Source organism: Cryptomeria japonica, chromosome 2, assembly GCF_030272615.1.
Source record: "Cryptomeria japonica chromosome 2, Sugi_1.0, whole genome shotgun sequence".
In the NCBI taxonomy this organism is placed as follows: domain Eukaryota; kingdom Viridiplantae; phylum Streptophyta; class Pinopsida; order Cupressales; family Cupressaceae; genus Cryptomeria; species Cryptomeria japonica.
The window spans coordinates 166,494,839-166,515,150 of record NC_081406.1 but is presented as its reverse complement, the minus strand read 5'-3'; the positions used below and the strand labels follow the sequence as shown (position 1 = coordinate 166,515,150).

At 40.5% G+C, this 20,312-nt stretch overlaps 1 protein-coding gene across 5 annotated transcripts in view; it reads left to right on the top strand.

Annotated features, from left to right (window-relative positions):
* Nucleotides 1-2,693: 2,693 nt before the first annotated feature.
* LOC131065929 (probable LRR receptor-like serine/threonine-protein kinase At1g53440) overlaps nt 2,694-20,312 on the top strand; it is a 187,943-nt gene continuing 170,324 nt past the window's right edge. For 3 of the 5 annotated variants that reach the window (XM_059216493.1, XM_059216492.1, XM_059216491.1), the window contains exons 1-3: nt 2,694-3,297; nt 3,572-3,744; nt 3,850-3,921. In XM_059216493.1, the coding sequence (XP_059072476.1) occupies nt 3,659-3,744; nt 3,850-3,921 (158 nt within the window). In that variant the 5' untranslated portion in view covers nt 2,694-3,297; nt 3,572-3,658. Of the gene's footprint in view, nt 3,298-3,571; nt 3,745-3,849; nt 3,922-20,312 lie in introns of those variants that run through there. The other 2 variants (XM_059216495.1, XM_059216494.1) reach the window with 2 other exon arrangements.

Below are 20,312 nucleotides of genomic sequence, written 5' to 3'. Positions count from 1 at the left end.
CTTATGGCTGGCCAAGACAATAGTTGTTGATCCCACATGAGGTTTTACCCCTGAGGCTACGCTATTGAGAGCGGATACTTAGATGCTTGACCTCACTGGCTCCACCCTCGGCACTCACTTCTCGGGTCAGCCAAGCATCAGTCCCCACGAAAACTCCCCGTGACGAACTTTGTATCTCTACTAAGAATCGTATGTGTGTGGGTCGCTACCAAAGGTCCGACCTCCTGCCCCAACAAGTAGAAGGATTTGGGCTTCTAAAACAAAAAGGTGCTAGTAAGGGCATCCGCTCGTGTGGCCATACATGCGGCACTTTCAGCTTTGTAAATACAAAAGCCTCCCAGCCGGTAGGGGTTACACCCTACAACTGATCAAATAAATTTGATCAAACGAGTTTATGGGGAGACATAGTGTCGGTATGAACTAACCAGCACACGTTATCCATAGTTTTCACCATGAATACATTTGTTTATAGTGGTTCGGAAGAGGTGGGTTTTCCTCGCTACCACTTGGGTCGTTCTCTTCTCACTAGTAGTCCTAATGACCACACGGGAAGACAGACCCTCTAAAGATTAAACAAAAAGAGCCTATTGCTCAAGACACAAAAGACAATGATTCAATTTTAGTGCACCAATTGAAGTGTTTGCTAGTCTATGAAAACAAGACACACAATAAAAATTCAAAAACTCTTGCCAAGGACCTGCAACAAAAGGTTGTTAGTAGTTTGGATTGTTTCAAATAATCACCCTTTCCTGCAAGCACACAAGTTAGGTAAATTTTAAACCCAAAAGACTTTGTGAAAATAGGGGCCTTCAACCAAACGTTTTGCTTTCAAGACAAACTGCACCAATTTCGTTAGCTAGATCTAAAAATATTAGCTCAAAATAGACCAGATCTGAAACCCTAAATGCAAAACTTGAAATTGAATGAATAAACTTCAAAATTTGAAATTGATGAACACAAACGCTGTTACCCTCGACACAGACGCGGTTCTATGACGCAAACGCGGTTCTGTGAGGCACAGACACGGCTCAAAATCACAGACATGTCTGGTTAACACAGACGCGGCTTAAACAAGTACAGACGCGACTTTAGGACATAAACGCAATTTTTGAAACCTGCAAAACAAAATATTGCCGATAACACAGATACGATTTCAGTTGTCGCAGACGTGCCAGAAAATCAAAAATGCATTGCGAAAGTACGCAGACGCGAAAATACCAAAAATGCTGTCGAAAACGTCCGATCTGCAACTTCAAAAACACAAAATCTGCAACAAGGAGGTTAAATACAAAAGGGACAAGAGTCCCACCGGACGTGCCAAAATGTATATGGTGAAAATAGATAACAATAATAACAAAATTGAAAGGATAAATGAATTCAACCACCAAACCCTAGCCTAACAACAACAAAGATCCACCATAACATATGAAGATTACCTAAGACAATGCAAATCAAATGAAATCACAAAGATTATACCATTACATGTCTAATAGGGTTTTGATCTCTATTCTTCCTATCTCCATTGATCTTGCTTGATATAATTGCTCTCAGATTTTATGTGCACAAGAGCTCAACAAAAAACGAAATGTGGTTGCAAGTAGGATCGTAGTGTAGTCAATTGATCAAGTAGTTAGAATGATTGATTAGGGTTTGATTATGAAGGAAGCATCTCCTTATATAGAAGACACTACAAGAAATAGAGGGATAAGATTGAGAGGTGTAAAAAGAGGTCGGCTATGATTAGAGGGTAGGTAGAAGAAATAATAAAATAATGAAATGGGTAGGTAGTGTAGGAATTAAGAGATGAATGACATGTGTCATGGGTAGAAAAAGGCTAATGAATTAATTAAATAAATAAAGATTTATTTAATTAATAGAAGAAGTGGGATAATTAAATAAATAAATATTTATTTAATTTAAGAAAAAGATAATTTAAATAAATAAATGTATTTATTTAAATGAGAAATAAGACTAGAAGAGGATAAATGAATTAATTAAATAAATAAAGATTTATTTAATTAATAGAAAAATTAGACTTAGATAATTAAATAGACTGAACAATTTTGGGTGTCTACAATTTGTATATGTGTTTATTCTTTTCTCTCTCTTCTTTTTCTCTCCCACATCTTCTATTTATTTTTTGTATATGTATTTATTACATTTCTAAGTTTAAATGCAATGTCTCGATATTATAAAACATTACTGACAGATTTAATGTCATATTAAAACCCAGAATAAAATATTTTAATAATATCCATGAAGCCGTAGCAGCCTAATTAATAGTTAAGTCCAATAAACTAAAATATGAGAAGCATTGGAATAGATTGTTCACGAGACGCACAGCTGGCCATTCAGATAAGTGCACAAATAAAAGATTCCTACACTGTGAGAGACGTACAGTCCTGTTTAAATTTAGTTTGCATACTGCTATCCTCATAATTTGGTCTAAAGTTTTAAATGCAAAATGTTCGGTGTCACATCATATGGTTAGTTTTTATTAAAAATAAATGTGGTTTTTAATTATGTGGCAACAGTTTTACCATTGATTATTGTTCCGTAAAGAAAAAAAATTCAAATAAAGTAATCGTACGTGGTTAAATTTTAATATAAAATATCACTATGTTAGGATTTTCATTTGTCTTTTATCTTTTAAAGCAGCCTTTCTTTGAATGCCAACTTCTGACCTTCTTGTTGAATGGAAGAAACATTTTAGTGAGATTAAAAAATATCTTTAATTTATTATCATTCTCTTTTTCATATTTGATTTCTTAGTTGTCTGATTGATCTACTTTTCCTCACATGCTCTGCATTCTATGACGTAATGTCATTCTATTTCTGCCCTATATGATAACTGCAGAATATATAATGTCTTTTTTAGATAGCATCCTTCTACTAATCTCACACCTAAAATGATGCCATCCTCAATAGCCTTGTCTTCCCTTTAATAACAGCCCTTATTTATTCGCCCGACCCTTAGCTGAGTTAAACTCTTTCAATATAATATATCTTTTTCTGCCCAATCTTGCTTTCTCCAGATATATAACTCGATAACTAAATACAATCGGTTCACTTATCTTTTTCTGCCCAATCTTGCTTTCTCCAGATATATAACTCGATAACTAAATACAATCAGTTCACTTAATCACTTGCACGACTATCCTCGCTCTGCAATGACCATCAATTCTCGTTCGGTTTTTATGCTTTTAATATGGGTTTTATACATAACCCTTCTGCACCGCTATTACGGTGTACAACATGGAGAAGCTGCTTCAGCAACAATAACAGACCCACAAGAAGGTAATTCTCTGTACTTCTATGCATTTCCGGTCCTACATTCAAAAGTAAAATTTATTTAATTGATCTAGTAGTTTGTCTAAAAACTCCTCCTCTCCTCTCTTAGGGAATTATTTTAGCTTTCTGTAAACAGACACTCTCCGGAAGTAATCTACATATTAAACCACTTACCCGCTGCACATTAACTTAAAACTTTCTTGGAATTTCTGAGTCATCACAGCAGCTTGCTACTGCAATTTAATTTATTCTTATATATTTCAATTCTGTCTGTGGACAGTTGAAGCACTGAAAGCTATAAAATACAAAATGAGAAATAGGAAGTGGGCGTTCAGTGAGGATCCTTGCAGTGGAAAGGGAAGCTGGAATGTCAGCCAGGATTATGAAACCCAAAATGAGGTGGTCTGTGAGATGTATACGACAGGGGAGATCGTTTTTCCATGTTACCCGGATGTATGTATTCAAATTTCCCCTGTTTTTTAATAACTTCTGCTGTTTTTGGTTTCCTTGTCCTCAACAGAGTAGTTTTATACAGTTAAATGAAATAATTGGTTGCAGATATCTGAAAAGCCAGAACCTGACTGGAGTTGTGCCAGCGGAGCTAGCCAATCTCACATACCTTGAGGAAATGTGTGTAATAAGACTGAACTTACTACTGTTTACACAATCATCTTTAATGTGAATGTATGTATAAAAGTAAAAGTCTTCAAATTTCCATATTTTGTTCAAATAATTGTTTGAGCCTTAAGTTTGGCCTCTGTTTCCCATTTACAGTTATATGTACTTTTTTAGGACTTATATTCCTTTTGAATTTATATAAGAGTTCTTTTAGTATTACTTTTCTTTTGAGTTATTAAATTTTAGCAAGGATTAGGGGAGAGGATCTAATAGCCCCTCATGTTCCAATAGCTGTTATCGTGTGACACATTTAGTCCCCCATTAAATCCTTTACAACAATTAATACATGAAAACTAATACATGTTCACTTCTGCATGTATAGTTTACCATTGAAGGGAGATAAAATACATGTTATTGCACTTGCAATATAGGACAAGTTGGTCCAAATGGAGGGCACTTTAAATTGATATACACACTATTTAAATTACTTACAAAATTTAATGCTTACAATAACCACCCACTTGGAAGGGGTTTAAAAGTCAATAAGTTTATATTTACACGTCTTAGTGCTCACTCATTGGTGCCTAAGCTACCATAAATTCAAGTCACTCTCAATTAGATCGGCTGTCAAAGGCACATCCTTTTATACTTGTTTTCACATTCATATGACTCAATTCCGTTTGCTATAGGTACTTGCACAAACAATAGATGGTGCAAGGCTTCCCTACCAAACATCAAAATAAATATAGGATCAATAGTTGAGTTTCAGATCTAATACATTTCGAGAAATTCAATGCCTTGATTAGTGAGGAAGTCAGAAACACCATTTTGCTTCTCTATACACAAGTCAAAGACAAGGCATTCAAGATTGAGAGACATGACTAAATTACTTCAATCCACCCTTGCATTTCCAATTGGTGATTTTCTAAGATTTGATTGCATTAATCCGTGTTAAGGAATTTCCCTTGACGTCTATTGTGTTAATGCCTTTTTCTTAATGCCTTCCGCAATTGCGTGCAGCTTCACTTCATCGTTGTTGCCCTTTGAAAGGCTCTTTGAGAGATTCCATGCAAAGTCTCTATACTCATTCTTGATTATGCATCCAATGCTAGAAGCCCTAGGTTCCCCTTGGACACATCGTCGAAATTTAGCTTCAACCTTCTGTTTGGAGGGTTTTGCTGTCTCATTGACTTCCTTTCCAAGTATGTGCTTTTAGATGATAAGTTTTGGGAACTAGAGGGGAGTTTGAGACTAGGCTATCATTCATAATTTCTTCATCCCATTTTGTGAAGACTGCGTTTCTTTTGAATTGGGATTTAGAGTTTAATGTTTCTCTTATGCTAGCCTTTGTAATGGATAGGATTTGTTCAATAGTTTTCTGTTCTCCACTATAGATTCTTCTATGTCATTCTTTCCATATTTGTCAAATGAGAATGAATGGGCTGGTAATCCATATGCCAATCCGAGGATCTTTCATTTTCAACCTCGACCAACTCCAAAAAGCATTAATAATATCATTATGTTTGGTAGTGCACCAATCAAATTTATTGTACAGCTAATCCCAACAGCATGAAGCAAATGGAAAATTTAAGAGTAGATGGTTGGTTGTTTCTTCATCACTTTTACAAAATGGGTATTTGTGCTGGATATATGAAGCCAACGTTCATTCTGTCTTTACCTCCAATTGTCTCTTGCCTGTCCATATTCTAGATAAGGCAATTATGTCTATTTATATGTGGAGCAAACTGCTATTGAATGTATTATAAAAACCAGAGATTAATAAAGAGATTTTCCCAGCTTCAAAAGTGGATCTAGCCTTTATGGTGAACCACTATAAATTCGGTGTTTGTCTCTGATTCTATGTCTTCTGTTTATTTCTGATTCTGGATTTCAATTTGTTCGCACTTCATAATTAACAATTGGTATTAGAGCTCGATCTTGAAGCTGCTTGGAAATCGGTGAAGAATTTCTAGAAAAATGGAGGAAGCGGATATATGGAGAGTAGAGAAATTCTCAAGGCAGAACTTCAGATTATGGAAGGTGCAGATGGAGTCATTGCTGATTAAACAAGATCTCTCACTTGCACTAGAGGGGGAAGCCAATAAGCTGAATTCCATGACTAATGAGGAGTGGGAGAAATTAGACAAGAAACGAAGAGCCATGATCTTCCTTTCATTATCCAACAATGTTCTCTTTAATGTTTCAGCTGAGGAGACATTAGACGAATTATGGGACAAACTTTATGCCATGTATGAGATGTCTTCAGCTTTGTAAAAGATTTTTATTATGAAGAAGTTGTACAATTTAAAAATGAAGGGAGGAGGCATCATGTTGAATCACCTCAATGAATTGTTGGCAATTGACACTCATTGGATTCATTTTGTTGTCATTGATGGCAACGAGATTTGATGGGAGTCATATACTGGCATTAGGAGGCATTCACCAATAGACACCGACATTGGAGTATCCAGGGTTACAACCGACACCGGCATTGACATCCAACACTTCAGGGAGGCCGACATCAAGGAAGATTTATTTAGAAAATCTTTTTGTAATTATTGTATAAGGCCGACATTGTATATCTTTTGTAATGCATTGTAACTGACATAAGGCATATTGTTTGTATGGGTATATAAGTCATTGTGTTAGGTCATTATGATATATCAATCATTAAGTAGTATGCGAGGATAGAACTTGTGGATGAGGATTGTGGAATGCGAAGATCATTTGTATGCGAATGTTGTAACATGCAATGATTTGTAAATGTTTTGTAAGACATTCTTGGAGGGAAGGTGATACCGGTAGTAGTGTTCAGGGTTTATGAACCGGTACAATGAAGAGCTATAACCGGAACTCTTTTTGGCATAGCAGATGCATTTTGTGAGTTCATTTTCATTGTTTTCCTTCAGAAGAAGCTTGTAGTCAATGAGACTCTTTAGTGATGAGCAGTGTGCTCTAGGCAGTGTGCCTTCCTGCATGTGCAGGCCCCCATTATATGTAATATCTTTCATATGGCCAGTGAACTGATATTGTGGGCCACAAATCCAATCGTGGTTTTTCCTCTTTGAGGTTTTCCACGTATAAATTCTGTGTGTTATGGTGTTCATTCATGTGGATGGTTTATTTGCTTCAAATTATATGTTTATTATATGTGTATGGTATAAAAGCATAAAATCTTATCTTACCGGTAGAACACTGATTCACCCCCCCTTCTCAGTGTTCTTGGATCCCAACAATTGGTATTAGACCTTGGTACCTCGGAGGAAGTTTAACAGCTTGAGGAAGATCCTGAAACCAAAATCTTTAGGCATGGCTATGGAAAGGCAACTTGAGATGGCTCTCAAGGATTATGATGCTGAAAGGATGAAGAACTTAAAACTGCAAGATGAACTAAATTCTGCAAATGAATTCATTCTTGTTCTGCAAGAAAGGTTATCATCTGCTCAAGCTAGAAGGAAGGTTTTTTTGCAAAAACAAGATGATAATAATGCACTCAAGGAACAATGTCAAAAGCTGAGTCAAGCAAACATGCTCATGCAAAATGAAATGCAAGACCTGACAATGAGGATGTCTAAGGATATTGAGGACAAAAGAAGAAAGAAGAAAATCTTGCTACATCTCTGAAGAACAAATCTGAGGAATGTGACAGATTGGCTCATGAGAATGATATGTTGAAAACTAGTTTGGTGCAATCCTGGAATAATGAACAAGAACTTTGAAGACAAGTAATATCTCTGAGAGATGATCTGACTACTGCAAGTGAGTACAAAGAAAAGCTTAGGATCAGTGTTGCACAATTGGATGACTTGTTGAAAGGACAAAGGCATAGTGATGATTCTAGAGGACTTGGATTTGTACAAGGTCTGGTACTGCAGATCAGACAACTGGTGTGCAGACTCATCAAAACAGAGGAAACCGGTAAGGCAATCTAATGCTTATAAATTCAATGGTAGATGCTTTGTTTGTAATAAATCTGGGCATATGGCTAAACAATGTAGAAATAGAGCAAATCAAAACTACAATTTTGTTCTCGGTCGATTCACAAATTGCAAGAAGTATGGTCATAAGTCGGAAGACTGTAGAATGAATGTTAACTGTCATGCATGTGGAAAGTTTGGACATTTTGCTAATCATTGTAGGTTAAGGAATGATACCAGATATGTTAAAGCAATTCAGAAGAACAATGTTACATGTTATGCATGTAACAAAACAGGTCATATTGCTAAGTACTGCAGAAGCAAGACTCAACTGGTTAGCAATGATAAAGATAATGAGAAAGGAAAGCAAAAGGTAGATGAAATACAATAAGATCACACCAAGAGATGGGTTAGAAAATCTGAAGGACCAAGTGGAGATGCAACAACACCGGTAACTCTACCAATAGAACAGGGCATTCCTCCGCCGACAAGAAATTCCACTGGTAACTGAGGTATAAGCCTTAGGGGTTGGGCAAACTCATTGCAAATCTTGCATATTCCCCCGGAGGAGATCTAAGGAGATTTGGAAGAGATCTGGAGAATTGTGTTCATCATTGATGAAGGTTCACCCGACACAAGACTTTGAAACCGACATCCGGTAGGGTAGATTGCGAAGCATTTATGACAAAAAGATTAGGGTTTTTTTGCTGATAAAAGGGGAAAGTGGATTCATTTTCACTCACCAAGCATTCAAGCATTCAGAGTGAACAAAAGGCGAATTAAGAGTGAGAAAAGGCATTCTGAAAGGATTTCGAGCAGTTATCTGAGAAGCACTCAATCTTCCAAGCAGCGTTCACTTTCAAGTATTCTTTGAAATGGCATCTGGATCTTCAGCTCCTACTTTCATTGCAAATCCCACCTTTGTCGAGGTTAAGGATAGGTTGAGGCCTGTATTCAAGGAGGTTCCCTTGATAGCTAAGAAAGAAGACTCTGCGGGAGCATTTTCTAGGGTTCCTGACAACGTGATGTATGTTGAAGATGTGAGGGCATACATTCACTACACCCTGGAGGATCTAGGCACAAAGGAAATCAAAAGCATGTATCAGTCCGTGATACTGGGTAGCTTCGGAACCATCAAGTTGGAATTCAAAGCAATTGGGGATCTAGGGTTAACCGGTATTCTGTACATACTGAAATTCAAGGATGAGATCATCAGATACGTTCTGAGTAGGGTTCATAACGAGTTTATTTGGTTGGATCGGCCTTACATGATCATCAAGGAGGCTATTCAAGCAGTCACCGACGTACCCAAGGTCGGACAAGAACCTGGCAAGAAAATTTCCAACTCAGAGGTCGAGAAACTCACCAGTGCAACTCATGATCACAGATCAATGAGGATTAGAACAATCACCGACATTGATGTGAAATTTGCAAGCATGATAATAGGTTATAAGGTAACTCAATCTAGCCGATTGAATTCTATTGCTAGTTCTTGCATTCATGCTGCATATTAGATGCTGAGGAATGATGCAAAATATGATTTATGTGAATGGTTGAGGAGTGAACTGATGTTAAATCTTGGAATGATTAAGGGAGTTAAGAAAGGAACTTTCAGATATGGAAATCTTATTGTTTGTTTGATGCTTACTTCATGAATGAGCTACTTGGTCTTGGAAAGAAGTGTTGGGCTCATGACATACCGGTAGGTATGCAGATCAAGGAAGCAATCACCGGTCTTGGTACCAGCAGAGATGAGAAACTTTGGGGTTACTTCAAAACATTTCAGGAAAACATGAGGCAGAGGGAGAGATTATCCAAGAACATTGTGAAGAAATACTCCACTGACATCTGTTTCATGGTGAAGACCGATGAAACCCTCATGGAGGTAGTTGAACCAAGGACCATCTGGGTCACAGCGCTTGGATATGAGGTGGACGATAACATTCTGGACCTCTATGCAAAAATGCTGCTAGATGCCCCATTAGATGACAAGACCAAACACTTCGGCACAACAGAAGAGAAGGCCCTTGAAATCAAAACTGGCTTTAACAGGAAGAGAAGGGAGAAGAAAATAGAAAAGATGTCTACTTTTGTGCAACTGTCATTCACAAAATAGATACTAAAATGGGTTCTGGATCTAAACTGACAGGAGAACCGACAGTGGCTAGTACTCCAAAGGTGAAGAAGCCTGAAGCTTACATTTCTACCATCACTTCTGATTCTGACCCTGAGGACAATGAACCTCTAGCTCTCAGAAGGGTACAAAGGAAGAAAGTAGATCAACCACCGGTAGAGAAGAAGAAGGTGGAGCCAAGGAGGAAACTTGTCAGAAAGGTAACACAACCTACTGCACCCCCACCAACGGCAAGGAAGCCTACACAAAAGAGGAAACCAGTTACATCTACTCCGGCAACCCCCAACAAAAAGAAGAATAGCGATGATATTGAGTCCGGTAAACCAACCAGTCTTCCTCTGCTGGTTATATGGATGGTACGACCACTGACTCTCTTCTTGACGATTTCCTTCCTTGCTCTAATTGTATGGATCCTTACAGGGTTAATTGGCTCTTTGAATTTTGTGCACAGTTGTACGGATACTCCCTTCCGTACAGATGCTCCCTTCCATACAAATGCTCCCTTCCCTGTTGTAATATTCCCAGTTGGGGATTGGATTATTTGGCGTTCAAGTCCTGCAAACAAACGTTAGTATACAAACAATATGAAAGATAATTAAACATATATATTTATTTGTGCAATTATACAAGAAAGAATGCTATACGTTATTCTACATATTTAACAAATAATGTTAACTGATTTATTGTTATCTATAAAAAAGGATACAATACTCAGTTGGACCTTACCTGGATTGACCCAACCCTCTATTGAGAAATATTTCTTAGTTAGGAGCAACCCAGGATGTCGTCCTCCTAAGGTCTCTATTTGGGATCTCTATTAATGAGTGAAATCATTAATGTTCTCAAAGCTTGGCAGAGATCCCACCCCTGCTCAGGCTTCTCTATTTCTAACATATGCATATGGTTAACCTCTACAATATATATATATTGTCTCTAAGAGATTCCCTATGAATCTCTCTCTGGATTCCTCTTGGAATCTTGGCATTCAATTTTGCCCTTTGGTCTCTATGGCTCCTTTAAAGGGAGCAATCATCGTAGACATTATCAGGGACTTAAATTTAATTCTGCTCTGAAATGCCTCAATGATCCCTAGCTCTGTAAATTGCCTTTGAAGTAATCTCTATTTCCTCTGTTTTAATTCTGAGTGTATCTCTACAATCTTATGATAATTGTTATTTAACATCACTAATATATCACTATTATATTATAATCCTGAGTGTATCTCTGTCTCTAGAAGTGTCGTTACAATTCTGAGTGCGTCTCTATTATGCTAATTCTGAATGTATCTATGCAACATTGATTCTAAATGCATCTCTGATATATTAATTTAGAATGTATCTCTGTTATTTACCTGCTATTCAACTTTAATTTATCTTGCGGTATGATTCAAATTCTACAGCATTATTCATGAAGTATTTCCTATGGTTTAGGGCAAACCACTTACCGTTCACTTGCCGGTGGTGTATCCTGGATATGCTGGGTACGCTCTACTCCTTCCATGGTTTTTGCTTCCAACGTGGCTATCACTGTTAGCACTATCCCCATGCATACCACCAAGAACACAAATGTTACTGCCTGTAACTTGATAACAATTTTGATCTGATCTGATCAATGGTGATGTCACTAGATGCTTTTGATTCCTTCCCTTTATATCTCTCAATTTGAGGGAGAGGTCACACCTCTTCATCATGTATGCCCTTTGGCAAGAGACACACCCTTTCACCATTAGCACCCTTTGAAAGAGTGCAACTCTTCATTATTTCTACCCTTTGAAAGGGACACAACCTTCCATAATCAGATGTGCACTTATTATTTAAATCAAATCTGCACTTCTCATTTCCAAATTATCCCCCCTCTCAAATGAGCTTCTCTTCTCCCTTTTATATCTCATTGTTGAGGGAGTCACAACTTTTTCTTTCATGTCTTTTGACTTTTCATTAACTTTATTAAATTTTAATTAATCATATTTAATTATATTATTTTATATTTTAATTTAGTTTTTAATGTTTTAATTTTATTATTATCATTTATTATTAAATTCTATTTCAAAGTGGGGACATTACACCTGTCCACTGTTGCTCCGTACGAAATCGTACAAAACTGTCAGGTTATTTTTCGGTGCTTTCTTCCCAATTTTTTCTTCTTCTCTGCGCAATGTACTCATAATAGCTGGGTGGAGATTCTTATACAACTTTTTCACTTTCAGGGTTAGGGCATACTTTAGCAATTTTTTATAAAATAATATTTTTTTCACCATATTCAATTTTTCTCTCACTAACTTTATAATATTCGCCCTTTGTTTTATTTTTTTAATTTTCCTAACCCATTCTCTTTAATTTTTAATACTTACCTTATGTTTTCCTTTTTTAATATTTTCCTTCTTAAATACTCTTTTAGTTTCCTAACTTGGCAAGAATATTTGAATTTTAGCCTCCGTACCTTTAATTGACCATGGTATCGGGCAACCTGTTTCGACCGGCTACTTATTTAATTGCTTTTTTGTGCCCTTGAATTTATCTCCTCTTCCTCCGTGGCTCGTACTGTCTTTTTTGGTTTACGCAACTTGGCTTTCCTCACCCAACATTTCACCCTTTTCCTCAGTGTTACTTCATTGCAATTTCCTTCCTTATCTTCTTGCTCGGTCCTCTGTCGGCATCATCCCCATTGCCCAGGTCCTGCACTTTCCTTTTCACCCCGGTGGGATCTCCTTGAGGTCTTGCTTTGATCTCCGAGTCATGCAACCATGCACAATACGTGCGGTAGTCTCCTATAACACTCCTCGGGACAACATGTGCCTACATATTCCAGGTCCCATATTTTATCTACCAATGGTGCTAGCCCTACCCATTTATAGCTTCCATCTATGTACTGACCTCCATACCATTGGTACCATGTCACTTTTTCGCCATCCACTTGTGGTGGGCCCTTGGGGTTAGGGATCACTCGGTAAAGTGTATTGGGGCCGGCTTCCTGCTCGCCAGGTTGTAGTGCTATCACAAATAGATCTTTATCTTTTAGTACCATTTTCAGACATGGTCCCAAGGTCGCACCGTACTCCTCCAAGTCTACCTCCTCCAGGTCGACTGGCTCCTCTATCTTCTCTGCGAGTTTCGCCTTCCGTTTTGCCTCTGCTTCCTCGTCAATGTGGTACGCAATATAGCTTTTGCGGAGACCTTCGTATGGAGCCCTCTTTCTCCAATGTTCCGTGATCCTTATCCATATTGCCGGATCACCAAAATAGGCATTTGTCAAGTGCTTGTGAATTCTAGGCACCGTGATGCCTTCAACTTGCTTTAGAACAAGTCACTCTTCTATGAATGTATGCGACTTAGCCCAATCTTTGTAGTGTTTATAAGGTTCTACAGCAACCACAGTGTCCTCTACTTCTTTGTTTCTTCCAATGGTCCAGTCTTCTTTTGTGGCATATCCCAACATGTTGATTGATAGGACTGGTTTATCACATTCCCAATACAGTTTCAATTTCGAGCCGTTGACAGGGTCGTGAATTGGATTATTATCCAGGGTAGACAGTTTCACTGCTCCATTCTTCTCCACTTCCCTAATCTTATAGGGCCCCAACCAACAAACTTTTAACTTCCTAGGACGAAGTTAGTTACAGCTGTTATACTTGAGGACCAACTGTCTAGGACGAAAGTTTGCCCGTCGGAGATGTTTGTCGTGCCAGTACTTCCGCCGAGTTGGGCCACTTTCGTTGCCCACTGTGCCATCATCCGACGTTCATCTAGCTTGGTGAGGTTCATAAGCCGAGCATGCAAACTCTCCTCATCTCCCAACCGGTTATCAACAACAATCCGTAGGCTTGGTACGATATACTCCATCGGTACTACCGCCTCTTGGCCGTACATGAGCTGGAACGGTGTATGGCCCATGGTCACCTTGTACGTGGTTCGGTATGCCCATAGGACCGCTGGCAGACGTTCCTCCCAATCCTCTCGTTCCACTCCACATGATTTATAAATGATAGACACCAACTCTTTATTTGTGGCTTTCGCCTGGCCATTCGCTCGGGGGTAGTACGAGCTTGAAAGATTGTGAAAGATTTTAAACTCGATTGTCATTGTCTGGATGACCTGGTTAACAAAGTGAACCCCTCTATCACTTGTGATTTGAATTGGGATCCCGAACTTGGTCACAATCTATTCGTACAGGAACCTCACCGTACTTATGGCAATGTTGTCCGACAGAGCTCGAGCCTTAGCCCACTTTGTCAAGTACTCTGTGGCTACCACAATGTACCGACATCTATGCATATTGCTCACCTTGAGAGGTCCTACGAAATCCAATCCACATCTTTCAAACAGTTCTTGCGGATGGAAGGGGAACAAGGGCATGAAGTCCTGTTTAAGAGGCTTCCCCGTACGCTGGCATGTGTCACATCCGACCACCCATTTGCGTGCATTAGTGTGCAAGGTCGGTCACCACAGTCTTGCCAAAAAAACCTTACGTGCGGTAGCATCAAGCCCCATGTGGCCCCCGGCCAATCCGTCATGAGCTTCCTTCAATACACTTGGAATTTTTTCCTTCATCACACATCTTCGCAGGATTTGGTCTGGTCCCATCTTGTATAGTGGGCCATTAATCAGTTGAAAGGTTTTACTTTTCAATGACAGCTTACGTCGTCCCACCGGTGGCATGTCCTGTGGAAACGTCGAGGTGGATAGGTACTTGCCAGTGCTCTCATACCAAGGATGTAGTACGACTATTTGGAATAAGTGGGCAGCGGGGAAATCCTCATTTACTCCTTCCCCAAGCTCTCCAGATTTGATTCTTAAGATTGGTCCACTATGACATGACTCTTCCCAGGGCGTATGATGATTGTAAAGGTGAATTCTTGGAGCAATAGCAACCATCGACTCACCCATCCTTGGATTATTGGTTTGTTCACAAGGTACATTAGGGCTTAATGGTCTATGTAAAAGGTGAATGGTGTCACCGAAAGGTAGTGGCGGAACTTCTGCATTGAGTACACCATCCCAAGTGCCTCCCCCTCTATTGTACTATAGTTCCGTTCGGCCTTGGAGAGCAGACGGCTAGCAAAAAAAATAGGGCGGTCCATCCATTGTATGCCTACATGTGCCAGAGTGGCATCGATGGCGAAGTTGGAGGCGTCCACATGGACATGGAACTCCTTGTCCCAATCAGGGTACGCCAAGATTGGTGCACTCACCAATAGGGATTTTAATTCCCTGAATGCTTCCTCCTCTTCTGCTCCCCACGTGAATGGTTCACCTTTTCTGGTCAACTTATCTAGAGGGCATGACACCTGTGCAATTTTTTTGATAAATCTGCTATAATAGCCAACATGTCCTAGGAAGGATTTTACCCCCGTGACATCTGTCAGACTCTCCATGTTTACAATTACCCCTACCTTGTCGAGGTCCGTCTTCAGCCCTTCCTTCCACACAATGTGCCCCAATAGCTTACCCTGCGGTACCATGAATTGACACTTCTTGGGATTCAGGGCCAGCCGAGCCCGCCTACACCTCTCCATGCACTCCCTGAGTGCATTCAAATGAGTTTCCTGCTTGATGTAAATAGACCAATCATCCAAAAATGCCTTTAAGCTTCCAACCAACATCTCGTCAAAGATGTTCAATATAATCCGCTAGAAGCTGGCCGAAGCATTACACAGTCCGAAAGACATGCGATTGTATGCATATACTCCATCCTCCATTATAAATGTTGTTTTTAGTTTATCTTCTTCAACAATACTGATCTAGTTGTATCCAAAAAATCCATCTAGGAACGAGTAAATCTCGTGGCCTGCTACCTCCTCCAAAATGCTGTCATTGAACGGAATTGGGAACGGATTCTTGATAGTCACGACATTCAAGCATCGGAAGTCCACACATATCCTGATCTGATTTGCTTCCTTCTTTAGGGAGATGACAATTGGCGATACCCAGTCGGTGGTTTCTACCTTAAAGATGATTCCGGCCTCCAACATCTTCTCAATTTCTTCATTTACCTTTGCTGCTTAGTTCTTATTCATTTTGTATGGCATCCTTCGTACAGGTTGGGCATTGGGTACGAGAGGTACTCTATGTACACAGTTCCGAGGGTATTCCTTTCAGGTCCTTCTATGTCCAGGTGAACACATCGTTGTACTCCAGGAAAATTTAAATGCCGCTGCTTTCAGCACGGGGTTCCAATCGTCCCCGATTAGGATTACCTTCTGATCAGCCTCATTCGCCAAATTCACTTTCTTCACGTTGGACTCCTCGTACTTGATGACTTTGTCCCATTCGAACCGATGCGCAGGTGTATCATCCACCCATGCTACCCCCTCATGGTACTCCCCATACTTTGGAGGAAAAGTTGCATCTTCCGTAGTTGCACTTGATTCTCCGATCTGCAACATGTGGCAATCGGGGTGAAATACTTCATAGTCTTCCATCTGCCAATGGAAGAGCCCGACGAGGGAACTTGTTTCATCCTCTGAGCATCCCTCTAGTTCCAAAACCTCCTCGTCATCAGGTTCCATCCTTTTCTGGCCGTTTTGTGAGCCCCATTCCGAATTGTGCAAGTCATCTGAGTCCGAATCGGACGACGCCAATTCCTCACTTACAGCTTGATTCTTCAAGTCGATCACTTACTTCCGGCCTTCACTCTCGATGGAGAGTGTTTTTCTTCTAGTTGTGGTTCGCCTTCGCCATAATCAACCAACCCTTTCCTAGAAGGGCGTCATAGGCATTCTTCTGCAAAGGTATGACCACGAAGTCAAGGAAAAAGTGTTGGGTACCGACAACAACTTTTTGTGCCATGAGTGTGCCAGGGGCTTGATTCTATGCTAGTCGGCACCAACCAGGTGGAATGTTGGTGGCCAGAGAGTTGGCTTGCGCAAACCCTTCCTTGTCTCCTCCAGTAACACGTTCACTCTAGAGCCGTCGTCAACAATGGTGTTTGTCAATTTCTGTCCCATTATCTCCATCTCGACCACGACTGTCTTCCGACCAATGCTTACGGTGAGCAGCATGGGGTTTGTAGCAGACGTACCAGGTAATCGTCTTGCCACCATGGGGTCTGTACTAGATGGTTTTGGTGCCATTTGACGGTGTTCCTGGTTGGCAATGTTGTCACCCACATGTTTGTAAGAGCCATCTTCAATTGTGGCATTGTTTGTAGAAGGTTAGACACACATACAGGTATGGTGGTTTGCAACATCTATTTGATGATAGTTTTCTCAGACTCTGACCGGAGTGGGGTATTGGCAGTATTGTGTGAGGCCCTACGTTCTTCCGCCATCACATGTACGGGGATCAAGGTACACTGCCTTCTTACTTTGCAATCTTGTGATTGCCAATACCTCCTCGTCTGGCTCCTTCACGTCCAACATATTTACTCCCTTCTGTTTCGGGCAATCAGTGTCCTCATGGTTTCCAGGACCACACCATTTGCACAACAAATCTCGACCTTTGTTCCCGTTCTGACATTCCCAAGCAAAGTGGCCCCACTCATTAAATTTCCGGCATTGGATCATGGGCTATCCTCTTGCATCGTATTAAATTTTATTCTTTGGTGTGTTATTATTAAAATGGTTGTTCTCGCGCCGATTATTGCGGTATCCTCCTGGTGAAGCCTCCAAGTTTGCTGATAGCCTGATTCTTTAGGTGGTGTGGCTGGTGGAGTAGCTTGCTCGCCTTGAGTATAGAGCACTTTTGTGCTTCGTGTTTTTAAATTGCACGGGCATTCCTTGGTGGAATGTCCCAGTACCTTACAGATGTCACAAAAAGCTTTCTTTGAACATGTTCCCTTCGTATGCCCTTCTACCTTGCAGTCGGTGCACCAGGGTTCTTTATCGTCTCTGCCACTTTCTTTATCAGCCTTCAACTCCTTCATCATTCGCAACATGTCCTTTTGAAGAGCTTGTACTGTTTTGGACTTGTTGTTGCTACTTTTCGTTTGTACTGTCATCATCACTTGCCCTCCCTTTCCCCTTCGATGTTTTACTCTCGCTTTCAATATCCATCGCTCGGTTGTAAGCTTCATCATATGATGGCGGAGGGACCACCTTCATCTTCTGCTTGAGGGACGGTACTGGCCCTTCGACAAACCATCTCTTCTTCAACCCATCTGCCGGCTGGTTCTCCATTTTGTTCAATAGTTCCTTCAACCTTCAGTTATAAGCCCGAACACTTTCACTTTTTCCCTGTTTGGTATTGTAAATCTCCGCCACAATTTCATTGTCATCATGTAGGATTTTGAATTCCTCTTGGAAGGCCTTCTTCAAATTGTTCCTTGATGTTTTATGCTGGGCATCAAGGTCCGTGTACAAGTCAATTGCTATCCCTCGAAGGGTGGCCGAAAATGCCCTCAACCAGTAATCCTGGTCGTCTTGGCCGTTTGCCTCACAGATGGTTATGCATGTCTTGCAGTGTCATACGGGGTCCTCTGACCTGTCTCCCATGAATCTTGGAAGCTTTTGTTTCTTCGGGGTGTGTGCCATTGTCTTCGTCTAGAAGGTTTTATGTGCCGCTTGGAAGGTATCATATGCCTGGAAGGTACCGTACGTGTTCGACCGAATTGGACCGTATTGCTCTGTCCAAGAGCATTCTACGCCTCCACCCGCGTCCTCCGCGCTTTGGTCACCCTCACTCCTATACTCCCTTCTTCCCGGGGTTTCTGGGTCTAACCCTCCTATTTTTGAGTATTCCTCGAGGGAAAAATTTCCAATTCGGTACAGGTTATTCTCAAAGAGTTCGGCGACCTCACCCTGCAGGTCTCGTACAACCCCTTCGTCGTGGTCAGAGTGCTCTGACGGATTGCTCTCAGATTGAGTTCCGAACTCTTCACTTGACGTCAAGTGAGCGGCCTAGTCGGCGAGATTGTCCTCCGCTACGTTTGATAGTGGTAGGTTGCTCGCAACCTCTACCAACTGGTTCCACGTACGCAGTTTCTGCGTCTCCTGATTGCGGCTCCGACTCACACTCCGACTCTTGCTCCGCCTTTCCAAACTCTCCAAGCCTTCGGCAATCTCCCTCAACCGACGTCTCCACTTGTTTTGTTCTCTAATACGTAGGGATCTTCGTACTGACGCCCTGCCTACTCCTCTGTTGGTGTCACGCCGTCGGTCTTTGTTGGGACGTAGGGGCATTCATTTCGAGGGGTACGACGTCTGCTCATATCCCTCTCTTCCTCTTCCCTATGGCTCCTTTCTTCGTGCTGCTGTAGTATTTGCTACCGACGACGTTCCTGACTGATTTCTTCTCTCTTCTCTTGCTGTTCAATGAGGTTCCATGCCAGGAGTCTAGGAAGGCTCCCTAGAAGATCAAACACGACAAAATTTACTGTGAGTTCCTCATGTATCGTGCCCTCAGGGACCGCTCTCTCTCGAGCTTCCCTTTGCACGTATTGGGTGATGGAAACGTCCCATAGTTCCACCAAATCCTTTGTCAGTTGATCCTCCCTAGCTTCCGCCTACGTGGGCTCTTCGTATGTATCTCCTTCAGTGACTATTAACTGCTATTGAAATGGTTGGCCCATTAGTGGTTACCGCTTGTCGCCATATTGATCTCTGGAATTCGAATCGGCAACGGTGCCAAAATGTTTGCTTCCTACGATGAGTTGTTCAAGTTCACGGTATAAACAGCAAATGCATATAGAACATCTAACCAGCAATTACAATTATATTTAGAGCATTGATTAAGTAACAGTCACAATAATATGGCAAAAAAATATATCCTTTATTGCATTCCAAAATGTTCAATACATAAATATTATTGCCGGGGTTCCCCTACATGGCAATATATACTATTTGGTAGTTGGCCAAGGTACCAATCGTTGTAACTGACATGGGAACCCCCATGACCGACTCCAAACATAACAATAACTTAAAATTTTTATTCCTAATTACGGCCTAACATTATCTTTGTGGGCTACTCTGATGCAACTAAATGGTACAAATTTTATACTCCTAACACAAAACAATGGATTATGAGTCAAGATGTGGTTTTTGATGAAGGGGGAGAATGAAAACAGGAAAAAGGTGTTCAATAAACCACACCACTCATCATGGGTATTGAAGATGATCGTGTTCCTCCCTACCCACAAGCTTAAGTGGAAGTTCAAGCTCCAATGATAGCTCAAGCTTGAGCCCTCCATGGTCCAACTCACCAAGTTCTTTAGATAGCACAACTTCAGGTGATAGTTCAAGTCCAACATCAAATCCAAGCTCTTCACAAAAGGTATAAAGTTTGAATAAAATTTATCAAAGGATCTCTCATATGAATCCAATTGTCAATTTTTCTTTGTTGAGTACATATCAAGTTGAACCTTCAGTGTCTAAAGAAGTAGTTTAAGAACGAGTATGGATTAACGCTATGAATTAAAAG